Source organism: Falco rusticolus, chromosome 1, assembly GCF_015220075.1.
Source record: "Falco rusticolus isolate bFalRus1 chromosome 1, bFalRus1.pri, whole genome shotgun sequence".
Lineage (NCBI taxonomy): Eukaryota > Metazoa > Chordata > Aves > Falconiformes > Falconidae > Falco > Falco rusticolus.
In genome coordinates, this window is record NC_051187.1 from 51,438,528 (window position 1) to 51,460,095 (window position 21,568).

The window sequence follows — 21,568 nt, forward strand, 5'->3', positions numbered from 1 at the left end:
TCTTATTGTAATACCCTCACACATAACATGATAAGTGCACAGCAGTGCAGATAGACTGTCAGAGAATTAATTGTTCACACATAGCACTGCCCAATAAAAAATAGCTATTTATGATCCTGAAAATATGAACACAGAGCAGATTGCTATCAGAACACTCAACCCACTTCTCCACCCATTGCTCTCTAACTAGCAGAACTTATCGATCAACAGACTGAGATTCTTCCAGACCTTCACTGGGTTAGGAAATTAAACTGAAGATTGGATAAGAGTCTTAAGAACTATAACAATAGCTAGCTGCAAATAAGACCTGTAAATCCCAACAACCCCCAACTTATTTTGGGATAACAGGAAAAAAAATAAATCTAACCCCCTAATTTTTATGGGAAGGGATCTCCAAATATATATATATCTATATATCTGTAATTTCTGAAGAAAGTACATGTTATACTTCCACCTGCTGGCCACCTGTCTGGAAGATCATATGGATCTCATTCTACTAGGTGGAGTGAGAAACTAACGACGTCCTTCCAGGCAAGGCATCAGGAACTTACTTGACAGTACAAATTCCCACTGAAAGAGAGACTATTCCAAGATAAATTCCCTACTTTGTGAAAAATGCATTATTTTTTTTTTTAACAAAGAGGTTTCCAAAGAAAAACTCCCCACCATTTCTAACTATAATCCTACAATATGTCTAAGCAATGAGTAAGAGGAGGATTTACAGTCCTGGGAACAAAGCAGGGACTGGAATGCAGCTTGGAGAGTATTTCATCTCCCTTCTTTCTGAATTATGAGCCACTGAGAAAGCAAGCTATGAAATCCCTTTACCTGGCACAACTTGTCTTTCCCAATGACTGAGCAATCGTTGAAAGAAGAAATATAACTGGGGTGAAGGTGTTCCTGTGCCTCCTCAATGCACATATGCAGCAAGAATGGTAGCTCAGCTACCAACAGCCCTACAGAACCATGTCTCTCCCACCTCTAAAATTTACTAACTTTTGGTTTCCTTAAAACAGATTTTCTTTAAGCTGTCGCAACCTGTACCTGATCAAAATGCTCTTATTCCTTCTGGAAGTCTGTAGCATTGTGGATTTCCCCTTGCTATGACCAACATGGTAGACAAGATGCAACTTGCTCTATTCCAGCAATTTTTCCTTTCCTGAACTTTCCACTGCTGAAAGAGAAGCCTGATGCTTTTGTGACTTTATTGGAATAATCCACATATTCTTGTTTTCATTTTAAAAAGCAGTACTTCCTGCTCTTAAAAATTCACTGATTTTATGATTAAGTGTGGGAAAACCTTAAGATATCCAGACCATGAAGTGTCATTCAAGTTCAGGAAGACGGTAAACATGACTAAGCACATGACAGGAGATACATTCCCATATTGGAATGGGATGGCACGAGCCACTACTTCCCTGTTTCTGCGTATTTGCTCAAAATTAATGATTTAGTGTTGATGTTGACTTCAAAAAGATGATTATGAGTGGATGATGTGAAGCAACAGGCACCTAAGCCATCTCAAGAATGACCTAAGACTGCAAGGAGAATATTCTTGCAATACCTTTAGACACTAACTGAAGGCAGGTACCTGTTTTTCCAGTTGCGATTTCAGCACCAAAGTAACAGCCCGAAGCCATGAAAAAGAGATAAGAAAAAGCAGGGCTGATTTTGTAATGCAGTAAGCCAGAAAGGCACAGTAGAGCACTGAGAGAAGTGCATTGTTCAATGTTGTATTTTCTGATGTCTTTCCTTATTTTTTTAAACCACTGTCATTGGGCTTCAAATTTTGATCCGAGTCAGTCTTTCTGCAAATTTGTGGTATTCTTCTCCCTATATAAGAGCTTTCATGCTTATAGGTGCTCTTTCCAAAGTCTTAATCAAGAAATACCTGGATCAGCACTGATGGTTTTGACCATCATATCTCTTAACACAGTAATTTCTTCCTGTAAGTATCTCCACCCCCATTTTTGGAACCTTACCTTTGGGTAAGGCTAAAGCAGCATTCCAACCAAAAGGAGGCACTGAGGCTTGTGTAGGAGAAGTGCCTCAATAAGCCCTAGCCACAGACTACACACCACACAGGGGAGGCCACGTTACCACAAACACTGTACTAACCTCGACGAAAAGTTATCTCCCTATTCAAGAACGTAAACGAAAGGATGGCAAAGAAATACAGGCTGTGGAGGGGCTACAGCATGTGTGCAGTGACGGGAGGTGATGGAAGACCATGTATCAAAAGAGTGCTGGAGCTTTTGCCATTCACTACAGACTGCCAGCCTTTTCTCTGGAGTGGGAATCAAGGGCTATCAAATTTGAGTACAGGAAGAACGGTGGGACAGGGCTGGAGAGAGAGTGAAGGCAATCACAGGAAAGGCAGCAGTGTAATGTCTCAGGGTGAAGCGCTGGCAATACAGCCAGTGATTTGGGGAGGAGGTTGACAGAAATAGTCCAGAAGGAACTGAGCAAGGTCATCTAAATCTCCCCTCCTCACCCTCTTGCTACTCACAGCGTAGTAAAAGCTAAAAAAGCCATTTAGATAAATGCAGCTGAGTGCGGTAAAAGGGCAGGTCCTCGTTTTCTTCCCTTTCCTTGCTGTCTGCTCCCCCGTTCTACCATGGTCATGCCTGAACGCAACACCCTTAAAATCAATAGGGCCTCAGTTTACGACAGCGTTGACCTGAACATCCTACACTATTCATTCTTTCCAACAGGATCGCTTGGCAAATCTCTCTCCATCTACCTGTAGATAGGAATTCATCAGTGGCTTTTCAAGAAGCAGTAACTTTGCTGACAAATAGCTTGCTATTTTCTGGATACTGTGACCCAGGTCATGCCAAATAATTCTCTGAGGCATTTGTTCTTTTATGACACAGGTCAGCTAGTTCCTACTGTATGTAACAGTTCATGCATTGGCAAACTGGTAATCACTTTTCTATTGAATCTCATTTACTACCACATGGTTTTCTCTTTGAGTGCACGATCTCTAATTTATTATACAAATTGGCTAGGATAGGGGATATCTTCTAGGATACAAGAAAAGTAACCTTCAGGAACAGTATAAAGTATCCTTTTAAAGAGCCACCTGACAAATTTCAACAAGCACTTTTTATGTAGCTTTCCTACATTAAGTTGTAGATGGTTGTATTTGTTGTGTTTGAGTATTTGTCTTGGTTAAGCTAGAAAACTTCCCACCCAAATTAGATGGCAGAGGAACAAGGGCAAATTTTTGCAGCTGACTGCCAGCAGAATTTAGAAGCTATCAACAAGATCCAAAGACACAAACACAATGTAAGCCCTTGTGTTTAGGCATGGCTCATTCCTCTCAGGCAGTCATCTCTCTCCTGATGGAAGGAGATGGGCAACACTTCTCATCCCACTTGAGTAACTATATCTTTCAGACTATCTTGTTGCAGTAATTCTGGTATTTTGATAGCTCAGATCTCTGAACTGCTGTGGGAAACCTCCCAGGTCTCCAGCTTTGTGCATTCTCAATTACTAATAAGTCCTTAGAAGTAAAAGACTACCTTGGCTTTTGCAGCTGGCTGAGGCTTGAAGGAGATGGAGACATACCTGAAGTCTTTCTTCTGGGCTCTTTAAAGTACCACATCTTTTTACAATTACATTCTTCTTTACCTGTTTTTTTTACTGAAGTGACCATCACAGCCTCTAAACATCACTCCCGTCTGCCAGGCAGATCATTTCCATTACCCAGAAGTTACTGGGACTTCAATAACATGTATTAGCGAGGACGCTGCAAGTAGCCAGTCATTCTATCTCCTTCCACAGAAGGATTTTAGATGAATGTTAGTAACAGCTAAAAGACTAAACAGCTAAAGACTTCCTCACTGATTCACCACATAAGAAAACCGCCAACCCTTCTAAAGGCAGCTGGGTCCGACTTGTACAGATTGCCCTGCAGTTTAGATTCAACAGACCCTCCTGAGATACAGCGCAAAGACAGAGACATTTTCAGCTGATTCCACTCGAGTGGCAGAACTTAAGCTCACACCAAACTTCTTGTTCTGTAAATGTCAAAGACACTGTATTTTTATAACTTCTTTTCTGACAACTTTCATTCCAGTCAATGAAGGCTACAGATCCTTGCAAAACCTTACCAAGAAGGCATGTATAGTCCAACCCTCTTGAACTCAAGAGTTCACACCTTGGAAGGGAGTCATTATCTGCACAGCTAACACACAAAGGAAATTAGGGTACTGCAAACCATCCTCAGGACCGTTTCCTGCACAGGCTTGAGGTTGCTTCCTGTAGTAGAGACAGCCTGCCCTACTTGTTGACTTTTTCTGAACTTCAGAATCCTTTGATGTTACACACAGGCCCTCTTCCCATGAAAGATACAATACTATAATTACATCACTTTTCCTTAACAGCTCCAATGTACTTTCTATAATAGTAACTACTCTTTAATGTTTCTCTTCAAGTGCACTCAGAAATGGCTGTTCTGAGTCAAAGCACATGATTTTTAAATTCAGGTAAGCGCTTGAGACAAGCAGACTTCATAGTGGCAAAGGCTCAAGACCTCATACATGTCCTAACACATGAAAGCTCATAATCACTGATGTACACCATAAATGATCACCATGTCAGAAAGCTTGAACACTTCCTAGAATTATTCTGCCTCCTCATTTAAAAACACTTAAATTTTAGTGAATGTGTCGTATATAAGTAACAGTGAATAGCTAACAAAGAATAAAGATGTTTAACAGAATCAGCTTCCAGACTAGTAATGAAAATTAGCCTATCAGCAGAATCGATCTGTAAACCGTATACCAATCAATAACACAGAACATTATTACAACAGTGCCTGTCTCCTACTTACCTAAAAGACTTCTGCATTGAAGCCTGCAATGAGCCTACATTATTGATTTGCTATAAGAAAATGAAATATTAGAGATACTCACTTTTACCAAAATAATTCTTGCAAGCTCTTCACATACAGGCTTTTCTTCATCCTTCTTCAAACCTTCCAATTCAAACAAGGTATTGTAATTTTCCAGCATTTTTGTCATGATCTTATTGCAGATCTCCTGTTCTTTTATACCTTCAAATCCAGAGGGCACGCTAAAATTTGAAAGAACACAAAGCAGAATGTTATAGATACTCACATAAAAAGTTCCTGCACAGAGTCTCTGAAACGTTCCAGTTGTGGATACAGGCTGGCTAGCAGGCACAGGAAACTTCGTCTTGGAAAGGATTGTGTCTATGGTGGTAACAACTATCACAGGAAGTTTGCAGGTTTTCTTACCTATACCAAACACCCTATCTGTTGGTCAGACTGTCTACTTCACAGAATCTAGATAGAGATCTAATTGAGACAACCATCAAATGACACACCACCAACTTTGCTAGAAGCTGGGCTCATCACTGCAACACAGCACTAACATTTAAATGCTCTGAACTGTTAATGGGAAGAGTCAGATTCCTCCAAAAAGCGGTCTGTGATAACCTCAAAAGGTATACAGGAAGGATGAGTAAAAAACTTAAGAAAACCCACATGGCTAAGCAGAACACTAAAAGTTAAGCAAGATCTTCACAGCTTCAGGTGGTCCCATGCTGTACACCAGATTTCATTATCTGATTTATCAGTTGCCATTTCTTCTGAAAGTAGGCACATAACTCACAGGGCTTTTCAAAACATGAAAATGGAGGCTGCCTTCTGCAGAACAGCCTAAAAGATTCATATAAAAAGAGGTTCCTAACCTCCAGTTCCTGGGAGAATAATCAACTACTGGGCTGCAGAAGCAGCAACTTCTTGCTTCCTTGAAACGAGCCCCTTAAAGGCACACACAAATGAAAAGGCAAGATACTGACTTGGAAGGAGTGTCTTGGTCCAGTCTATGCTCCTTTGCCTTCCTTATGCATTTTCCACAACTCTGTCATGTGGTAAAAATGCATATTACTCACAACAGAGCACACAATTCACTGACGCATCGAATGATCATCTGTTGAAATGTAGGCTTTCTACACATCTTATTGGACTTCAGTGCCCCAAATTTACTTAACTTCTGTTTTAATACAAAAGAAAGACCTCTGAAGAATTTTTTTCAGCATTTAAAATATTTCTGCAACCATCCGGTGTTTCCCATTGTACAGGACTTCCAGCAGATGCACTTTGCTCTCAATAATCCACAAAGCGGCTGCATGGATTTTATAAAGACCTTATAAAGTGGCAGGGACTGTAGATCAGGAGGTACAGAAAACACAAGAAAGATTTAAAGGGAAGAAGCAGGGAAGCAAAAACCAGAAACAAAAAAAGTTTCAAGTATTTTTTGCCTGAAGACAACTAGTGGTTGCACAAGAGGCAAAACCAACCTAAATCCCCAAAACTTAAATAAATGCCATCTAAGCTATTTTGCAGGGATGTAACTTGAAAGTAAATCATTGTTTACTATAACCAGCAAATAAAATTTTACAAACAATTACCTACTGTAAAATTGTAACTGTAATTTATTGGGGCCAGATGTGCATTTCAACAAGAAGGCTCTGAAAGCAGACGCTCCCAGAAATTTGCCATCAAAAAGTGCCTTCTTGTAGGGGTTCATGCTACTGATCCTTCTCAATATTTTACTTTCTACATATCAACAGGGAGAGGATTCCGTTGCAGCAGAATGCATCTTTGTAAACTCCAGAAGAGAATCTTTACAGCTCTCATTTCAACATTCAGTACATGTTAAGAGTCGCAGGACCTGAACTTTAGAATCCTTAAAATTCCTAAGTTTAAAGGAATTGTATTATTTTACACGGCAGAACATTGCCAACTATAAAATGGGTCAGTCTCAGCTGACTGATGTCATTAGTGTGGAACCTGGCCTCAAACTAAATAAAGAAAAAAATGAGACAACTTCTATTGATGGATGTGCATGTACACTTGGGCCAATTCACTATAAAGAATGTCACATTCACTACAAGATAGTAACTGGCCTGGCTAGAAGTGTATGTATGCAATAGGCCTGTGCAACCACCCTGATTTAAGGAACCCCTCTTCCTATGCTAAATGATGTGCTCCGGAGTTGCCACGGCACAGACCTTGCTTGATAATTCAAGCAAATCCTGTTACCTTCCTGATGTATTTCTTCAAAACAGGGTCTCACTTAAATAAGCCTGGCACACCTATGAACCTCATTCCTAGGAAACAGACTGAACATGTACTAGAGCGAGTTCAAGTCAAAGTAAAGACTCCAAATAGCTTCAATGAATTTTAGAGCAGAACCTTCACCTAAACCACATTTGCTGGGAACTACAGCCAGCACCTCCCTACTGGCAACAGCTAACACCAAAAACCTCTTTGTGGTTGAAAAACCATCCAGGCTTTAAAGTTCCCACACAAACAGTATTTAATTTCTGCACAATTCTATGGCTTTCTTGCCCTCCCTTCCCCACATTACTTTGTCAGTTATTAAACTTTATTAAATCAAATTTGTGATAAGTCCAACCTCTTATTTTTTATTACCCCTCTCTAAATGTAACCAAGCAGAGCAGCATGAATTGTTTTATTTTAACGGCAGTGTAACGAACTTTAGCTATTGCCATCTCTCTGCCACTTGAGCAAGCATATTTTACAGTTTCTCATTTATTTTCTCCTTTAATTGCTGCTATTAGACCTCCATCATTACAAGGACTATTACACTCTTTGAGCTATTGATGGTGACCTTTTCCTTGCAATAAATCTTCAGCTCAGCATATACAAGAAATTTAGATTATAAGCACGCACCACCCCGCATATTTATACAAGTTACAATCCATCTGTTGCCACACTGCATGATTCACCAGTCTGATCAGACTTTTTTGAAAATGTGTGTAAAAAAAGAGTATCTTGCTTTAGCTTTTCTTACTCTGAAAAGTCGTGATATTGACAAATTTCACTGCCACTCACTAGAAAAACTCAGTCCTATGAGAAACTATTCTCTCACCCTACCACTTTCATTATCGACACCCTACTCCTTGGAAATTTTTCACGTTCTTTTGTAAAGACCTTGTTAAAATATTACAGTAAGACGATGTTCATAGTCATGGTTCCTTTATGTCTAACTTGCATGTTAATTAGGCATTATAACTGTGTTGCTTTTAGAGTTAGACATACATCTTACTCCAGTTACAAAATCCCTGAAGGCAGGACTTGACCCCCTTACAGCCACCTATGTACAAACCACTTCAGTAGCAGCAGCAGAACATCAGCTTTGCTACCAGAAATACATTTTCTAGAAGGGAGGAATAAACTTGTAATTTCTGTGGTCATTTCTAAAAGAAAACCTGTTGATGGGTTCAGGTCTATCTCAGAGATTTCAGCTGGAAAACTCCCACTGAGTTCTCGCAGCAGCTTTCCAAGTTATGAACATACATAGCATAGGCAGTGACAGAAACAAATTCTCTGATGTTCCCCTCTGAGATTCCTCGGACACCCTGCCCTTCCTAGAGAGAGATCAAAGTGCTCTGGGTGCAAAGCACAGCAGCTCCACATTAAGTATTTGGAAAAAAATGTGCTTTTGTCTAAACAAGGCACCAGCATAACAGTATCTGACTCAGCCCAGCAGTGCTGAGGGCAAAGGTGCATTAGTACCACAAGTTTTACAGGGTATTAAGTTTGAAATTATTGATGAAGCCAATTTAAAGAAGGAAAACCAGTAGTTCTCAAAGTTAAAACATGACTTGGGAACAGGATCAAGTTGTTAGCCCTTCACTTCAAAATAGGACACCCGGCAGTATTTCACGCTTCTGCGCAATGTCCTACCAGCATGCCTGGCCCCTGGCTCACCCACCACAGCTCCACGCCACTCATTTCCATGCAGTCCCATGCTCACTTTTCTTTAGGTTCTTCCAGACCACTTTAAGCCAAGAATGTCTCCTTCCATGGCAATGCTCCAGAAAGCTAGTCTCAAACAGGTTAAACCACATCAAAGCCCTGTGTCACAACTATTACTCAGAACTAAAGTGACCTGAGGTCAATTTAGCTCACTGTGAAAAAATTACTTGCATTTAATGTTTTAAATGAATTTACTCCAGGGTCCCTGTGAACAAGCTGTAACAGGCTAAATGCTGAGTGGGCTTATGAGACAGTGAATCTCCAGACTCTGCTGAGAGTGGTGCAGTAACACATCCAAACACGACTCCATCCAGCACGAGACAGGCATCACCACAAGGCTCTGTCACCCATGCACCACACCTGAGAAACCGGCTTCAAGAGGAAACGAGGACTGGGAGGACTTGGGATGTAGTCATCTGCCTGTAATGAGTTGGACTGAGATCACTGAGCTGATTTCCCCAGGCAACAACTGCTGACAGCTCCCTGTTAGCACCAAACCAGCGATTTCTCATGTGAAACTGTGTGTCTCATTATAAATTCCCCACGGTGTTTGACCCCACCCTGCCCAAGATGAAGAATGCACATTATCATTTCCTTAAGTAGCTTTGCAGAAGCAGTTTGCATGGAACGACAGCACTGTAATCCTAATTTACAAACCACTGAGGGCTATATGCTCTGTATTCTCTGATTGCTGCTTTTGCCGTTTGTACAGCACCCTTTGTAAAGCAGCACCACAAAGTGACTTTACCGTTCTCCTAAGGGATCCTGCAAAAAATTAAGGGACTTGGGGGACAAGTAACACTGGGGTTTGGGTATTTTGTTTCTCCAGGCCTTGCAAAACATTTTCATTAGTACCTCAAATGCCCATGAGCTCCTCAACAAGCATGACTGAAGACTTTGAGAGCAGAGCTGCAGTAATCTGAAAAGGTTACAACTTCAGATGATCCGCTCTGTCTCTCTAGACAGATGTTACTGTATCCATAACAGATGTGGCCTTATGGCCACAACTTGGCCCTTTACTTCAGCTGATGAAAGTGATTTGTCTTAACACACTGGATCACAAATTAGCGCAGCTGAAACCAGGCATATATCCAAGTCTGCAGACTCTGCTGCAAGATAGAAGCTTAGGTTGCTAAAGATACAGCAACACTAACTTGAGGCAGGTGTCCATCTCAGTGTGTGTGACTCATTTACATGCTCTGCATCATTTACAGATTTATGCCTCAACAGTTTGGACCAAATGTAAGGCCATATATCACTACTGAGATTTTACAGAAGTGTTTTAGCTTCTGAGGCACTGGAGAATCCCATTATCATCTAACTGCCTGCCTTTTAAAATCTGTTCCAGGTTATCTTCTGTAACATCAAATTTAAGAGCCTAAATTAACTTGGTAATTTATCTCTGCCTACATTACTTGCAGTAGATGCAAAATGGAGGTAATTCAGGTAACACAAAGCAGTTAAGACTGATGCTGCCACAAAGACTTTACTGACTGGCTTCACTTGCATGCAAAATCTTTTGCTCCAGCAAAAGCTCAATTTTTCATCAGGAAATTGCAGTGATAGTAGGCATCTTTGACAGCATGACCTATGCAAAGAGGGACAAAGGACAATCCATAGCCTAACACCCACTCACAAAGTACATCAATCTCATCTCCAAAACGTTTCTAAACAGAGGCTCTTCAAAAATGCTTTGTATTGTATTTGAGCTGTATTGTTGATCGAAAACACAATTTTGTTTTGCACATATTAGGAAAAAGTTCTTCACTAAGAGGGTGGCCAAACACTGGTACAAGGTCCCTGGGGAAGTGGCTGTGGCCCCAAGGCTGTCAGTGTTCAAGAAGTGTTTTGACAACATTCTTAGATGTGTGGAGACAGGAGTTGGACTTTATGATCCTCATGGGTGCCCTCCAACTCAGAATATTCAATGATGCTATCATAGTTTTTCCTGTGAACTGCTCCTCCACTTTAATTCTGGGTGTATGCTTTATTGCCAATCCTCAATCAAGATCAGAAGAAAGAACATGGTCAACCAAGAGCAGTAACTTACTTTCATGGAGTTATTCAACCAAAAAACAAACTGAAACACAAACAAACAAAAAAACCCACCCCAAAACAAAACAGAACATTTCCTATTGAAATAATCACTACTTCATTCAAGAGATGAAATAGGAAATACCTGACAGATCATAAAACAGAAACTATCTCGACTAAAATTTTAAGGGGTGGGTGTTCACTAGTAGAACTGATGACTTGAGATGGAATTTGGCCAGGACACCCCTCTACTTACGAGGACGCCAATGCATCTTTAGTAATCTTCAGTTTATTTTACACATATGCCATTCAGTGGACTCCAGATGACAGACAAAGCTGAGTACACAACAGAAAAGAAACAGGAGAAGAAAACATAAAATATATCACAGAAAGGCTCGGCAATATAGTCCCTTATGCGCTTCCCAAACAGGAGGCAAGCACCCATGAGTATTTAATATGATTATGGATGAGAGTATTTATGGCCTTCCTATATTATGCTTGATGATTTAAACTTGCATCATAGGGTGTAGCATACTGGATTCTTATGAAAAACAACTCCTTTAATCTGCTGGCAAACAGGACGTAAAATCTATACAGACCCTGTAAGAAAGGTTATGTTGCATGCTCCAATTTGCAATAATGATTGTTAGAAAAACAATTTTCAGTATTCACTTTGACCCTGATCCTGGATGTATATTTTTTTTTAAGACTGGTGCAGGACTGGGACTGCACTGCCTGAATACAAACTTTAATCACATAATGTTTCAAAAGCCAGTATTTCTCACTGAGGAGTTCTAGTTCAGCCCTTACGCTTTCACCTCAGCTTCATACACCCAATCTGTGTAGGCTCCAAGGCTGCTACAAACCAAGCTAAGCCATTCATGCAGAACTTCAGATCAGATTTTACTTCTTACAAATTCAGCAACACTGAAAATTTTTTTGCATCTCTGAAATACCTACAGCTACCCTACAGAAGATCTACATTTGCTCCATACCGAAAGATGATCTACCTTTCCTCCATAACAAATACTTTCTTGTAGAACCCTTCAGGTAACTTCTGTTACGTAGTCATCATACAGAAATAACTGCCTCTAACTCCAGCATTTTAACTGGATGCCTGCATTTGCCAGCCACTTTTGGAGGGATGGAGCAAGCCCTCACAACATGCTTAATCTCCGTTGGAATGAAACGGTCAGGGTAGCGAAGGCTTGAATTATGGAGGCCATACACAGAGATCATTCTCAGAGAGAGAGGCAAAAAAGGGTGCAAATGGATCCCCTGCTTACTCTGTAACTGGTAGACCTCATGTCTCCTACCACCCCAACGGAAGGACAGGATGAGTGCTGCAGCCCCTCTGACACCCAGCTCCAAGAGAGCAGAGAGGAGGAGAGCAAACCCAGCTGGTCCTCTCCTTCCTCTTCAGCACAAGCTGTGAGAGCCGAGCAGAGGCACACAGCAGGCCACAGCTAAGGCTGCAGCTCCACAGGCGCTGAAATTCAGGTCAATGGACAATAGCTTCCTCCAAGAGTAACCACACTGCAAGTGTTAATACTCTACACAGATTAGCTCAGTGACAGAAAAGACAACTATTTATGTTCCTTCATGCTCACTGTTCCTCAAGGGCTGTATTTCTCTGCGTACTTGACCTTTGGTTTCCATCACAATAAATCTGAACATTCCAAGCTGGAAGACAACAGTGCACTAAATCTCAAACCATCAAACTTTCCTTTCTTGAGCTGTTTGACCTTGCCCTTTACATCTTCCTGTACCCTACATCACACTTCATTACAAGGACTGGAAATAGCCATTTTCTCCCTTCTTCCACTCATTAGAAATACAGAAAGCACAAGATAATCTTTCATTAGAAAAGCACCAGTGCAGTTTATCAAACAGCAAGAAAAGAAACAGCAGACATAGTGGATAAGATAAAAGTAATAAGGGTCGAACGTTTAGGAGATGAGATAAATTACAGAGAACATGACATAGAAAAATAGAATGAGATGAACACAATCAAAATTAAGTCTAAATGTCTGGAGAGTGGTCCAACAGTGAGATTTATTCAATTATTAAACAGCTTCAGTTATGATGTAGGAGATAATATGTTTAAATAGCTAAAATGTCACTAAAAGTATCTTGTAGAAAGTAATCCTTTGCTATCAGCAGATGGGCTTTATCTTCTCTGACACTGTGCATTAACTACATGGACTCTAACATTGATTTTAGACATGAGTATGAACTTCTGACAAAAAAAATCTCTGATCTTCCTGCTTCAGCAGTGTAATTGCTGACAAGCCGGATGCTAAGCCTTCTTTCCTTGTCCCAGAGAAACACCGCATACACTGCTCTGAACAATGTAAAGTGAGAGGAGTGTTTGCTTCAACCACCTGCTGATATTAATTTCTACGGCTAGTCTCCCCAGGGGCTGCCTGTAGCCAGCAGTAAGACAGCCCTGGCCAGGCAGGCTTCAGACAGCCTTACTCCAGAGCTCTGAATTGTGTTCTGAGGATCTCTGACTGCTTAGCCAACCATCTGGCTAAGCCCAATCCTTAAAGTTCACTGCTGTTAAGTTCCTTCCTCCTCCTATCAAGTCTTTGTTGATAGAGATGGTCACGGTTCCAGCAATTTAAGACTGCATCCGTTAACGCAGGAGAAAAGGGTATTTGAACTGTTGCTCACAATCTTTGTGTTTGGACCACAATCCTGAACTACCTTGAAAAGATCAAGATGTGATGAAACACATAGCTGAATTACCAGATGGTGAAACTTAAGCAAAAATCTACATCCATAATTCTGCATATTAGGCTCTTCTAAAAAATGCATTAGCCATTTGTTAAGCGTCAAGCCTTGCTTTCACTGCCTCTTTTGCTACGTGAGCACTTATTTCAACGTGTGTCACAACTGCAGGGCTGGCTGCATTCACATACAGCCACAAGAGCCCTTGTGTTTTCACCTCCAGTGAACTCTGCCTTTCTCAGTCTTCTGCAGTGGAATAACGCGATTCCGTCCCTCTTGCACACAGACCCTGTACTTTACAAAAATTACTACATCTTTTCTATGCCATGTTTGGAGCAGAGATCAGCTGAGGCAACAACTATGCAGCTTTTAAGAAGTATGCTTTGGCTTAATCTTAGGAATGCCAATTGCAATTCCAATCTGCAACACTCTGCATTCTACGCCAAAAAGTATGCAGAGCTAATTTTTAAACTTTCCTGAACAAAGTGATGAGTAAACTAAAAATTATTCTAATAGCCACTTGGGAGTTTGATTTATATAGAGATTCAGCCATTGGACTCAGATTCTTCTAATCTATTTTGTTTGCTCTTAACTCTACTAATACATTTAGACAGAAATTCCCAAACCACCCATACAAATGTAATCTTTAAAAATTGTTTTGCTTTTCCTTGTCAGAAATTTGCAGTATTGTGCTTCCACTAACTCTCACATTCAGGCATTTCTGCACCTACTACTGTCTTTTGAGTTTCTTTCTTTTTGAGAGGAACACATTTTTTTTTCCAAATCGGCTTTATTTTTTTGTACTAACACAGCAAATGCTTTAATTCTGACATATTCACCATTATTATCCATGAGCAACATCTTAAGATGAGGCAGCAATGTAGTCAGAAGGACAAGCTTTGGTTTAAATGTCTCATCTTGTGTTTTCTCTCCCTAATCAATGGAAAAAAATACGCTTCTTTAAAAAGAGAGCAGGTGGCATCTAGCCTAGGTATGTGGAACTGGCTCAATACATTACAAGGAGCCTAATTTCTGTTTTCTCTGTTTAAAGATGTCTACTTCTTTCCACTGCCTACAGAGTAGGGAGATAGTCTCATTAGGCAATTAATCTAGTAAGTCTCATTAGGCAATTCAGTATTACTCCAGAGTAAAATTTTACATAGATCAATATAAATCTGACATTTGTTTCAAGGAATTCACTTGTCTCTTTTCGCTGATACCACACACCTTTCAAGACTGATGACTGAACTAAATTCCCTGCGTGTCTCCTGTGCCTTAGATCTTGGATGCCAGCCAGTGGGAGTACCACAGACAAGACCAGGGTGAAGATGCTAACCGTGCACTGCATCACAGCAGTGACTCAACAGAAACATTCTCACTCGGGATGCGTTCTCACACCTGGAAATAACTGTTCGCGGTACTGCTGCAAGCTCCACAAGCATGTACATGTCTTCACCACAAGCACCAAAGAACTGGGCCCAATGAAAGAAACTAGTAAAACTAGTGAGTCCAGTAAGAAGTCTCAAGAGACTGGTGGAACTCCATAACCTCCAGAGCAGTTCCTGAATGTACTAGAAGGATAAAGAGCCCAGAATTATTAGTATCTTGAGGACAGACACCAGATCAGAAGGCCAAATCTACAGAGAGTGTGCAGTATCCACCTCTAGAAATTACACAGCACCTGGGTGCTGCACAGGAGTCCTCCCCCAGATATCCTTTCTCAAAGCCTTCTACAGAGAAGCATCCATATTATCTGACAGCAAAGGAAGAAAGCTGTATGAGCGCACATCTCCTTGCACTTACACAGTCTGAAAGCCTTTCATTGTTACACTCCTGCTTTGCTGTCAATGCAGCAACAGGAAACTGACCAACTGTTGAGCAAAATAGCAAGAGGAGATGGGAGAGCAACTCAACTCCCATTCAGCTCAAACAAAAGCTTTAGCACTAAAATTTATCACAAAGCCCCAGTCGTTGCCTCTGTTAGATCATCCTGACAAATTAGGGTTCTGAGTTACATTTCTGGCCATCTGCTCCGTTACACTCTCCGTCAACATATGGAGAAAAGTGAAAACCCCAACTTACTGAAAGCAGTTTGGTCCAAATACAGTGGCAAGATTGCAAAGGTTCATCCTGTTCTCTACATGATGTTCAGCAACCTTTACCAGGAACTGGCACAGATACTTCAGCAGGCAGTAATGAGCATCAGGCAGCTCTTTAAGGAGTTCTTTCAAGTTACTTTCCTTCTGCTTGTCGTTTCTAGGATCTAGGAAAAACAAGAGAAGAAAAAACATACGTATATGGTTTTCTACATTGCTGCCAATCTACTTACATGGGTGAGCAAGCAGTGGGATCTAAAATTTAATATAATTTCTGTACAGAGACAGAATCCCTCAACCCCCTCAGTTTTCCTCAGGAAATCTGCACCTTTCTCCTGAAGCTCATCTTGGCCACCACTGGCACTGCTTTATGCTCACCTTTAAGTTGTTAACTTTTCCTGAGCAGAATCAGCAGAAGTCATAGGTAACAGCATTAGAGCATATTTATTCCCACTCTGTACACAGCTACGGATTTAACTCCAGCTCTATCAGATCTCCTGCTTCCGTGCTTCTTCTGGATGTTAACGCTACTTCCCCAGCCCTCTCTCACAGTTTTAGTTTCCCCTCCCATGAAAGTCTTCAAAAATAGGAAAGCAAGAACAGTAGAACAAAGAGTGTCCTAAAATGCAGGTGTCCTCAGAATACCAGTACTCCAGTACTTTCTGTGGGTACATTTTATGAAATGCTCAGCTTTGTATCTTTTGTCAGTGGCAACTCGTCTTAGGTGAGGAGTCCTGCCTATGGAAAAAAGGCTGTGCAGGGCAGCGTCATACTCTGTAACAACTGGTCTGGTGTTAAGAGAGCAAGCTTGTTACACCGTAGAATCTTCTGGAATGCAAGTATGGATACAGGTTTCCCATACTGAACTGAGCAAAGTCAAAGCCTGACTAAAGTCAGTCTTCTTTCATGCAGGATTTTGCTGCTTTTTTTAAAGCAAAAATTGCATGAACTTCACAGATGCTGTGCTTACACAGACCCAGGCAGAGAACACAAGCCTGGTGTCACACACAGCTTCTAGTTAATAGCATTCTGCTTCTGAAATTGAACTAAAAACCTGCAAAATTCTTTGCTTCCCTCCTGCAGCCCAAAAATACTTTCTAAAAAGTAAATGGTACCCACCAAAATCTTGGGTTTGCATGTTAACAAAAGCAAAGTTTTGAAAATAATTCAGTATTTCCTTCCCTTTATGCCAAAACAGGATGCCTTAATGCTTGGAAATACTAATTTCTACTCTCCACCAAAATGGAATTTCTCTGAAATTCTCACATATGCAGAGTTCTTGGGTTTTTGTGCAACAGCATTTTCAGACAGAAGACCTCAATCCCTAAAGCTTTTCCTCACCAATCTAATTATAAGCAGGATCCATTAACTGTTAATACCCAACTGAGGGCAGCTGTGCATTTCCAGTGCTTTTTTTTTATTATTATTTATCAGCCTTATAGGTTGACAGTGTTAATGATGTAATACTGTTGATAGGTAACTGCTTTTTTCTTAGAGATGTACTGTAAGGTTTAAAAACCGTTCTAGTGGTTGGAAGGATATCTTTATGCCAGAAAGAAAAAGTGAGCTCACGCTAAATGCAAACCTTCTGTGTTCTCTGTAACAGATTGCCTTGTCCCAAAGCAGCTAGCTGCCTGCTTACCATGGGAATACAGACATCCTCTTCATGCTTAGGGTAACAAGGTATTTTTTCATTCAGAGCATATTATAATCCTTAGCAAGGAGATTCACCCAGCATTCAATCAAACCCAAACCTCGCTCAGTCTTCAAGACTCAATTTCAGTCAAGAAGATGAAGCCAGCTGATTCTGAAACAGTTCAGGAAGTAGTTGCTGCCTCTGCTGTATGCCCTGCTACCAGCATGCAAAGGAGAAGTGGTAGGAAAACATTCCATGCCTTGTGTTGCAGGAACAAAGAACATTTTATATTTCCCCAACATTTTTGTGAGGGTAAAAATAAACAAACAAATAAATAGGAGGGGAAAAAAGGGAGAGGGTGAGAAGGAGGAGAAATAAGGAAGAAAAACTGAAAACCTTTGAACACAGAAGTTTCATCTTCATTTTTACTTTTCATTTCCCAGAAATATTCCAGGGCCAGACCGCACAGTATTCCAGGGTAGAGTGCTTCGAAAAGTGGTTTAGCTGTGTAAATTAGCAGTCTGTATAAAATATTTGAAACTGACTCCTGAAAACTCAACCATTAAGTTGCAATATGAATTCTGCTTTACAATCAGCCATTTTTGTGGCTAATAAACAGGATTTATGAGTTAGTTTGTTTTGGGAAACTAATGAGTTCTGTATGTACATACTTGCTACTTCGTACAGTTGAACCTGTGGGATTTCATCTACTTCCAGGCTCAGGTTTCCTGCCTTACACGCCATGCATAATACAGTATATAGTGAAAGAAGCCTTTTTAAGTTTTATGTGCATGGAGAATTCATTTTTATCTGTTTTGGTACAACAGACTTAAGATGAATTCTTTCATGACAGCAGGCCAAAGTTTAAAATGCCAGTCACATTAAAAGACCAAATGTTTCAGCCAACTGATTAATTATATCCTTTTCTTCTACAGCTAATAAATTAGCTCCTTCAGAAAAGCCGAATATCAAATATGCATGGAGCAGATATAATAAATAAACAAATAAGATTTTTGGTTAAGTATTTCTTTCAGAATTTGTTTAGTTATACAGAATAAAAACAATCTGACTTTGCTAATATGAATCAGCTTGGTAACAGTAAGCAATTAAATTTATTATTTTTATTTCTGCAGCAAAATTTCAGGATGCTTCTGAAGGCTGTGTTAAATGGCATAACAATAAAGAATTTAATTGTATTTGCACTGATCAAAGTGGACTGGACAGTCTCTGACCTGATTACTAATTGCCTTTTCAGGAAGCTTAAAGAAAATAACACACAACTAATTTCCACATTGCCAGAACATCAAAATTCACCTAACACACCTTCATTTAGATAAGAAAACAACTAGCACATAGTGTTTTCTACTATAAATTGCTTGCAGTTATGATAAGGAAAGCCAAAGCCAACTCCTAGAAAAAATGCACCTCTTCCACCACCATCACCCCACCACCTAATTAGGGAATGCCCTTGAGAACTAATTGCGTCTCTGAGACTCCCACTGGGGCTTTAGACTGACAGGTACTTTTCCATTCACTTTTTTTCAGTGAATTCAAGGCTTTTTCATCCCTTCCAAATTAGAAAGATGATAACCTCCACAAAACATTCTGAACACAGGTTTGCACTCTGACAACAAACAAAGCTACTGGCCTCGTGGCAGCAGTTGCGTTTGGTGGGTAGGATGTCCCTGTTCATTAACCATGATACATTACGTGGTGCAGATCAACATCAGAGATGCTTATCACTGGGCACAGCCAAACCTTTGTTCATTTCTGTACTTTCAAGAACTGAGACAGGTATCAGATCATAAAATCTTGAGAAATTACCCTAATTGAAGGACACAGAGACACTGAACAACAAACAGTTGCAGCAAACAGCAGCAGCAAACCCCACTTACTGAGTCATGAAATTCCTTGTCCTTGTGAAATGGAAGAAAGAAAATATGGCTTTTATCTCTCCTTTTCCAGTGAAAAACCAAGGGAAGGAACTCAAGCTTTTCTCCCAATACAATCCAAAACACAAAACTAACTTGCTAATTCTCCTGCTGCTGACACATTTTTCATGGATTTCAGCTTAATTTTTTAAAATCACGATTAAGATTTGTGGTGATCTGCTATCCCTGACCAAATTACTTCAAATAAACAGCTTTTCAACTTACATGAGAGCAAAAAATAGTCTTGAGTCATAACAACCAATTGCTCAGAGCATTCCTCCTCCTTTTGTTCACCTGCTAGACAATTTTTCAATTTGCTTCAAAATCAATCACTGGGTTTACTCAGCTGGTACTGACCATCACAGAAACATTAGAGCACCAGAGCTGTTTATGCCACCATGCAGACAAGCATCAAGCGTACCAAAGCCCTAAGCTTGTGTACCTGCCTAATTCTGTGAAGTACAAGCTGTCCCGTGGAAGTCAAGGTTACCAAATGCAGTCTTTTTTAGTCGATTAAAGAGGGTGGCATGAAGCTAAACATATGCTTCAGTCTCTGCAGCATCCTAAGATGAGAGAAACAAGCTTGTCAATAATGGAAACAACAGAGTGCCAGACTTTCAAAGGCAATTCAAGAACCTATATTCAAGCCATATTTCCACATATGCTCAGCTACAAACACACTCGGGATTTTCAAGCACAGCACATGAAGCTCTTTTGACAATTTTGCCCAATACAGCAGAGCGAAGGAGCAAGGAGTAAAAGAAGAATGAAGGCTAAGGGGAAGGTGGTCTCAAAGCAGTCAAAGGCATTCACTTTTTTATTTTGGGAGCCTACCAGAAGCCACATGAGACAGACAGCACCCCAGAAGAGGTCTGCAAGAGAAGTCTAGCTAGATGAGCAGCCAGGAAGAGCTTGAAACCAGGGGTGAGATGGTGGTTTCTGGGCTGAGGAAGGGAACAAAACCAGCAGCCTCAGGCCACATGCAGGTTCAGCAGCTGGAGGACACAGAACACAGTATGACACAGGTAGAGGGCCAAGGAAGCCAGCAAGGGCAGTGTGGCACCTCAAACCTGAGCAAGGGACTCACTAGTGAGGGACAAGTCAAGGAGACAACTGAAAACAACAGGCAGTCTCTCTAAAAATGTTAATTAACTAGCAACAGAAGCCTCAACAGTGTAGGAGGCACAGACACATTTGCAAGGGTGTTTTCAGTCTCATTTAATTTCAGTATACACCCACAGATCACAACAAGGGGGACATATTTTCCAGTGGTTCATCCTATTTCTGAACATATTGAATTTCTTTGACATGCTACTGACACGATTTAATTGCCCAGTTCATCCCTCATGCTACCCCTTCCCCCTGCAGAGCATGCTGCCTGAACATCACTAAAGGTATGGATGCCTGTAGACAGGTGTGTGTGCAATTACTTTGCTCGTATCTCAGATGGTCTGACCCCAAAAAACTCCAGCCTGGAAGCACTGAAACTCTATCAGCATGGTGCTGTGCCCTAGCTAATTATCTTTGCTTTGAGATGAGGAGGAGAGCCTAGGGCTCAGTGTCGTGCTACCACGTCTGCATAGCTTTCAAATGCCTTGCGTACTGCCAGCTTGGAGGGCAGACAGAAAAGCTTGCATCTGTCTGTAGCTATCAACATGCTCTAGGAAGTTCATCTTTGGCACACAGGCAGCAGGTTGTACATTGCACTACTGCTGCACCCACCGGGCTGTTGGAGGAATCAAAGCATTTCTTTCCACCTCCACAATCTACAGGCAGTGGGACTCCAGTCTCTTTCTGCCAAGAAGCAATTGCTTCAGACACTATCCTGCCCCAGAGGAGAAAAAACAAAACAAAAAAAGAAAATCATGCCATGTTGCCGTCAGTAGCAGAAGTGCTGGAAGTCCTCATCATAAGAAGGCTGTCATTACAACCCAACTTGAGACCCATCGCTCTGCATCACTATGGCACTTTGCAGCACTGTATTTATACTTCATGCCAACATATTGGGAGCAGAGCACTCTCCCTTTCTTTTGCAGCTCTGCCAAGTGTCATCATCTGCATAAGAAATACAGTTCCAAGAGTTTTTACTGTGTAACAAACATCATCTGCATGTGGAAACCAGCAGCTACTTCTCTAGTTTGGAACTAGCCCTAACAACACCAAAATGACAATAAAAGCCAAAGAAAAAGGCTAAAATTATGCCACAGGAGCCTGGAGAACCACAGACACCTAGTGAAACTGATTTGCTGCACTGCTGCAGATACCATGGTTAAAGGGTCAGCTCTCACCTATTGATTTTCGCACTCACTTATTCATT

At 40.8% G+C, this 21,568-nt stretch overlaps 1 protein-coding gene across 6 annotated transcripts in view; it reads right to left on the reverse strand.

Annotated features, from left to right (window-relative positions):
- The window catches only part of FAM13A (family with sequence similarity 13 member A), a 133,833-nt gene that overhangs the window by 99,947 nt on the left and 12,318 nt on the right, over positions 1-21,568 (reverse strand). For all 6 annotated transcript variants that reach the window (XR_005102993.1, XM_037379238.1, XM_037379230.1 and 3 more), the window contains 2 exons: positions 15,671-15,851; positions 4,923-5,082 (listed from right to left, as the gene is read on the reverse strand). Coding sequence is in view for 5 of the 6 variants with exons in the window: in XM_037379238.1 (XP_037235135.1) it covers positions 4,923-5,082; positions 15,671-15,851 (341 nt within the window). In the remaining variant the exon portion in view is untranslated. The remainder of the gene's footprint in view (positions 1-4,922; positions 5,083-15,670; positions 15,852-21,568) is intronic.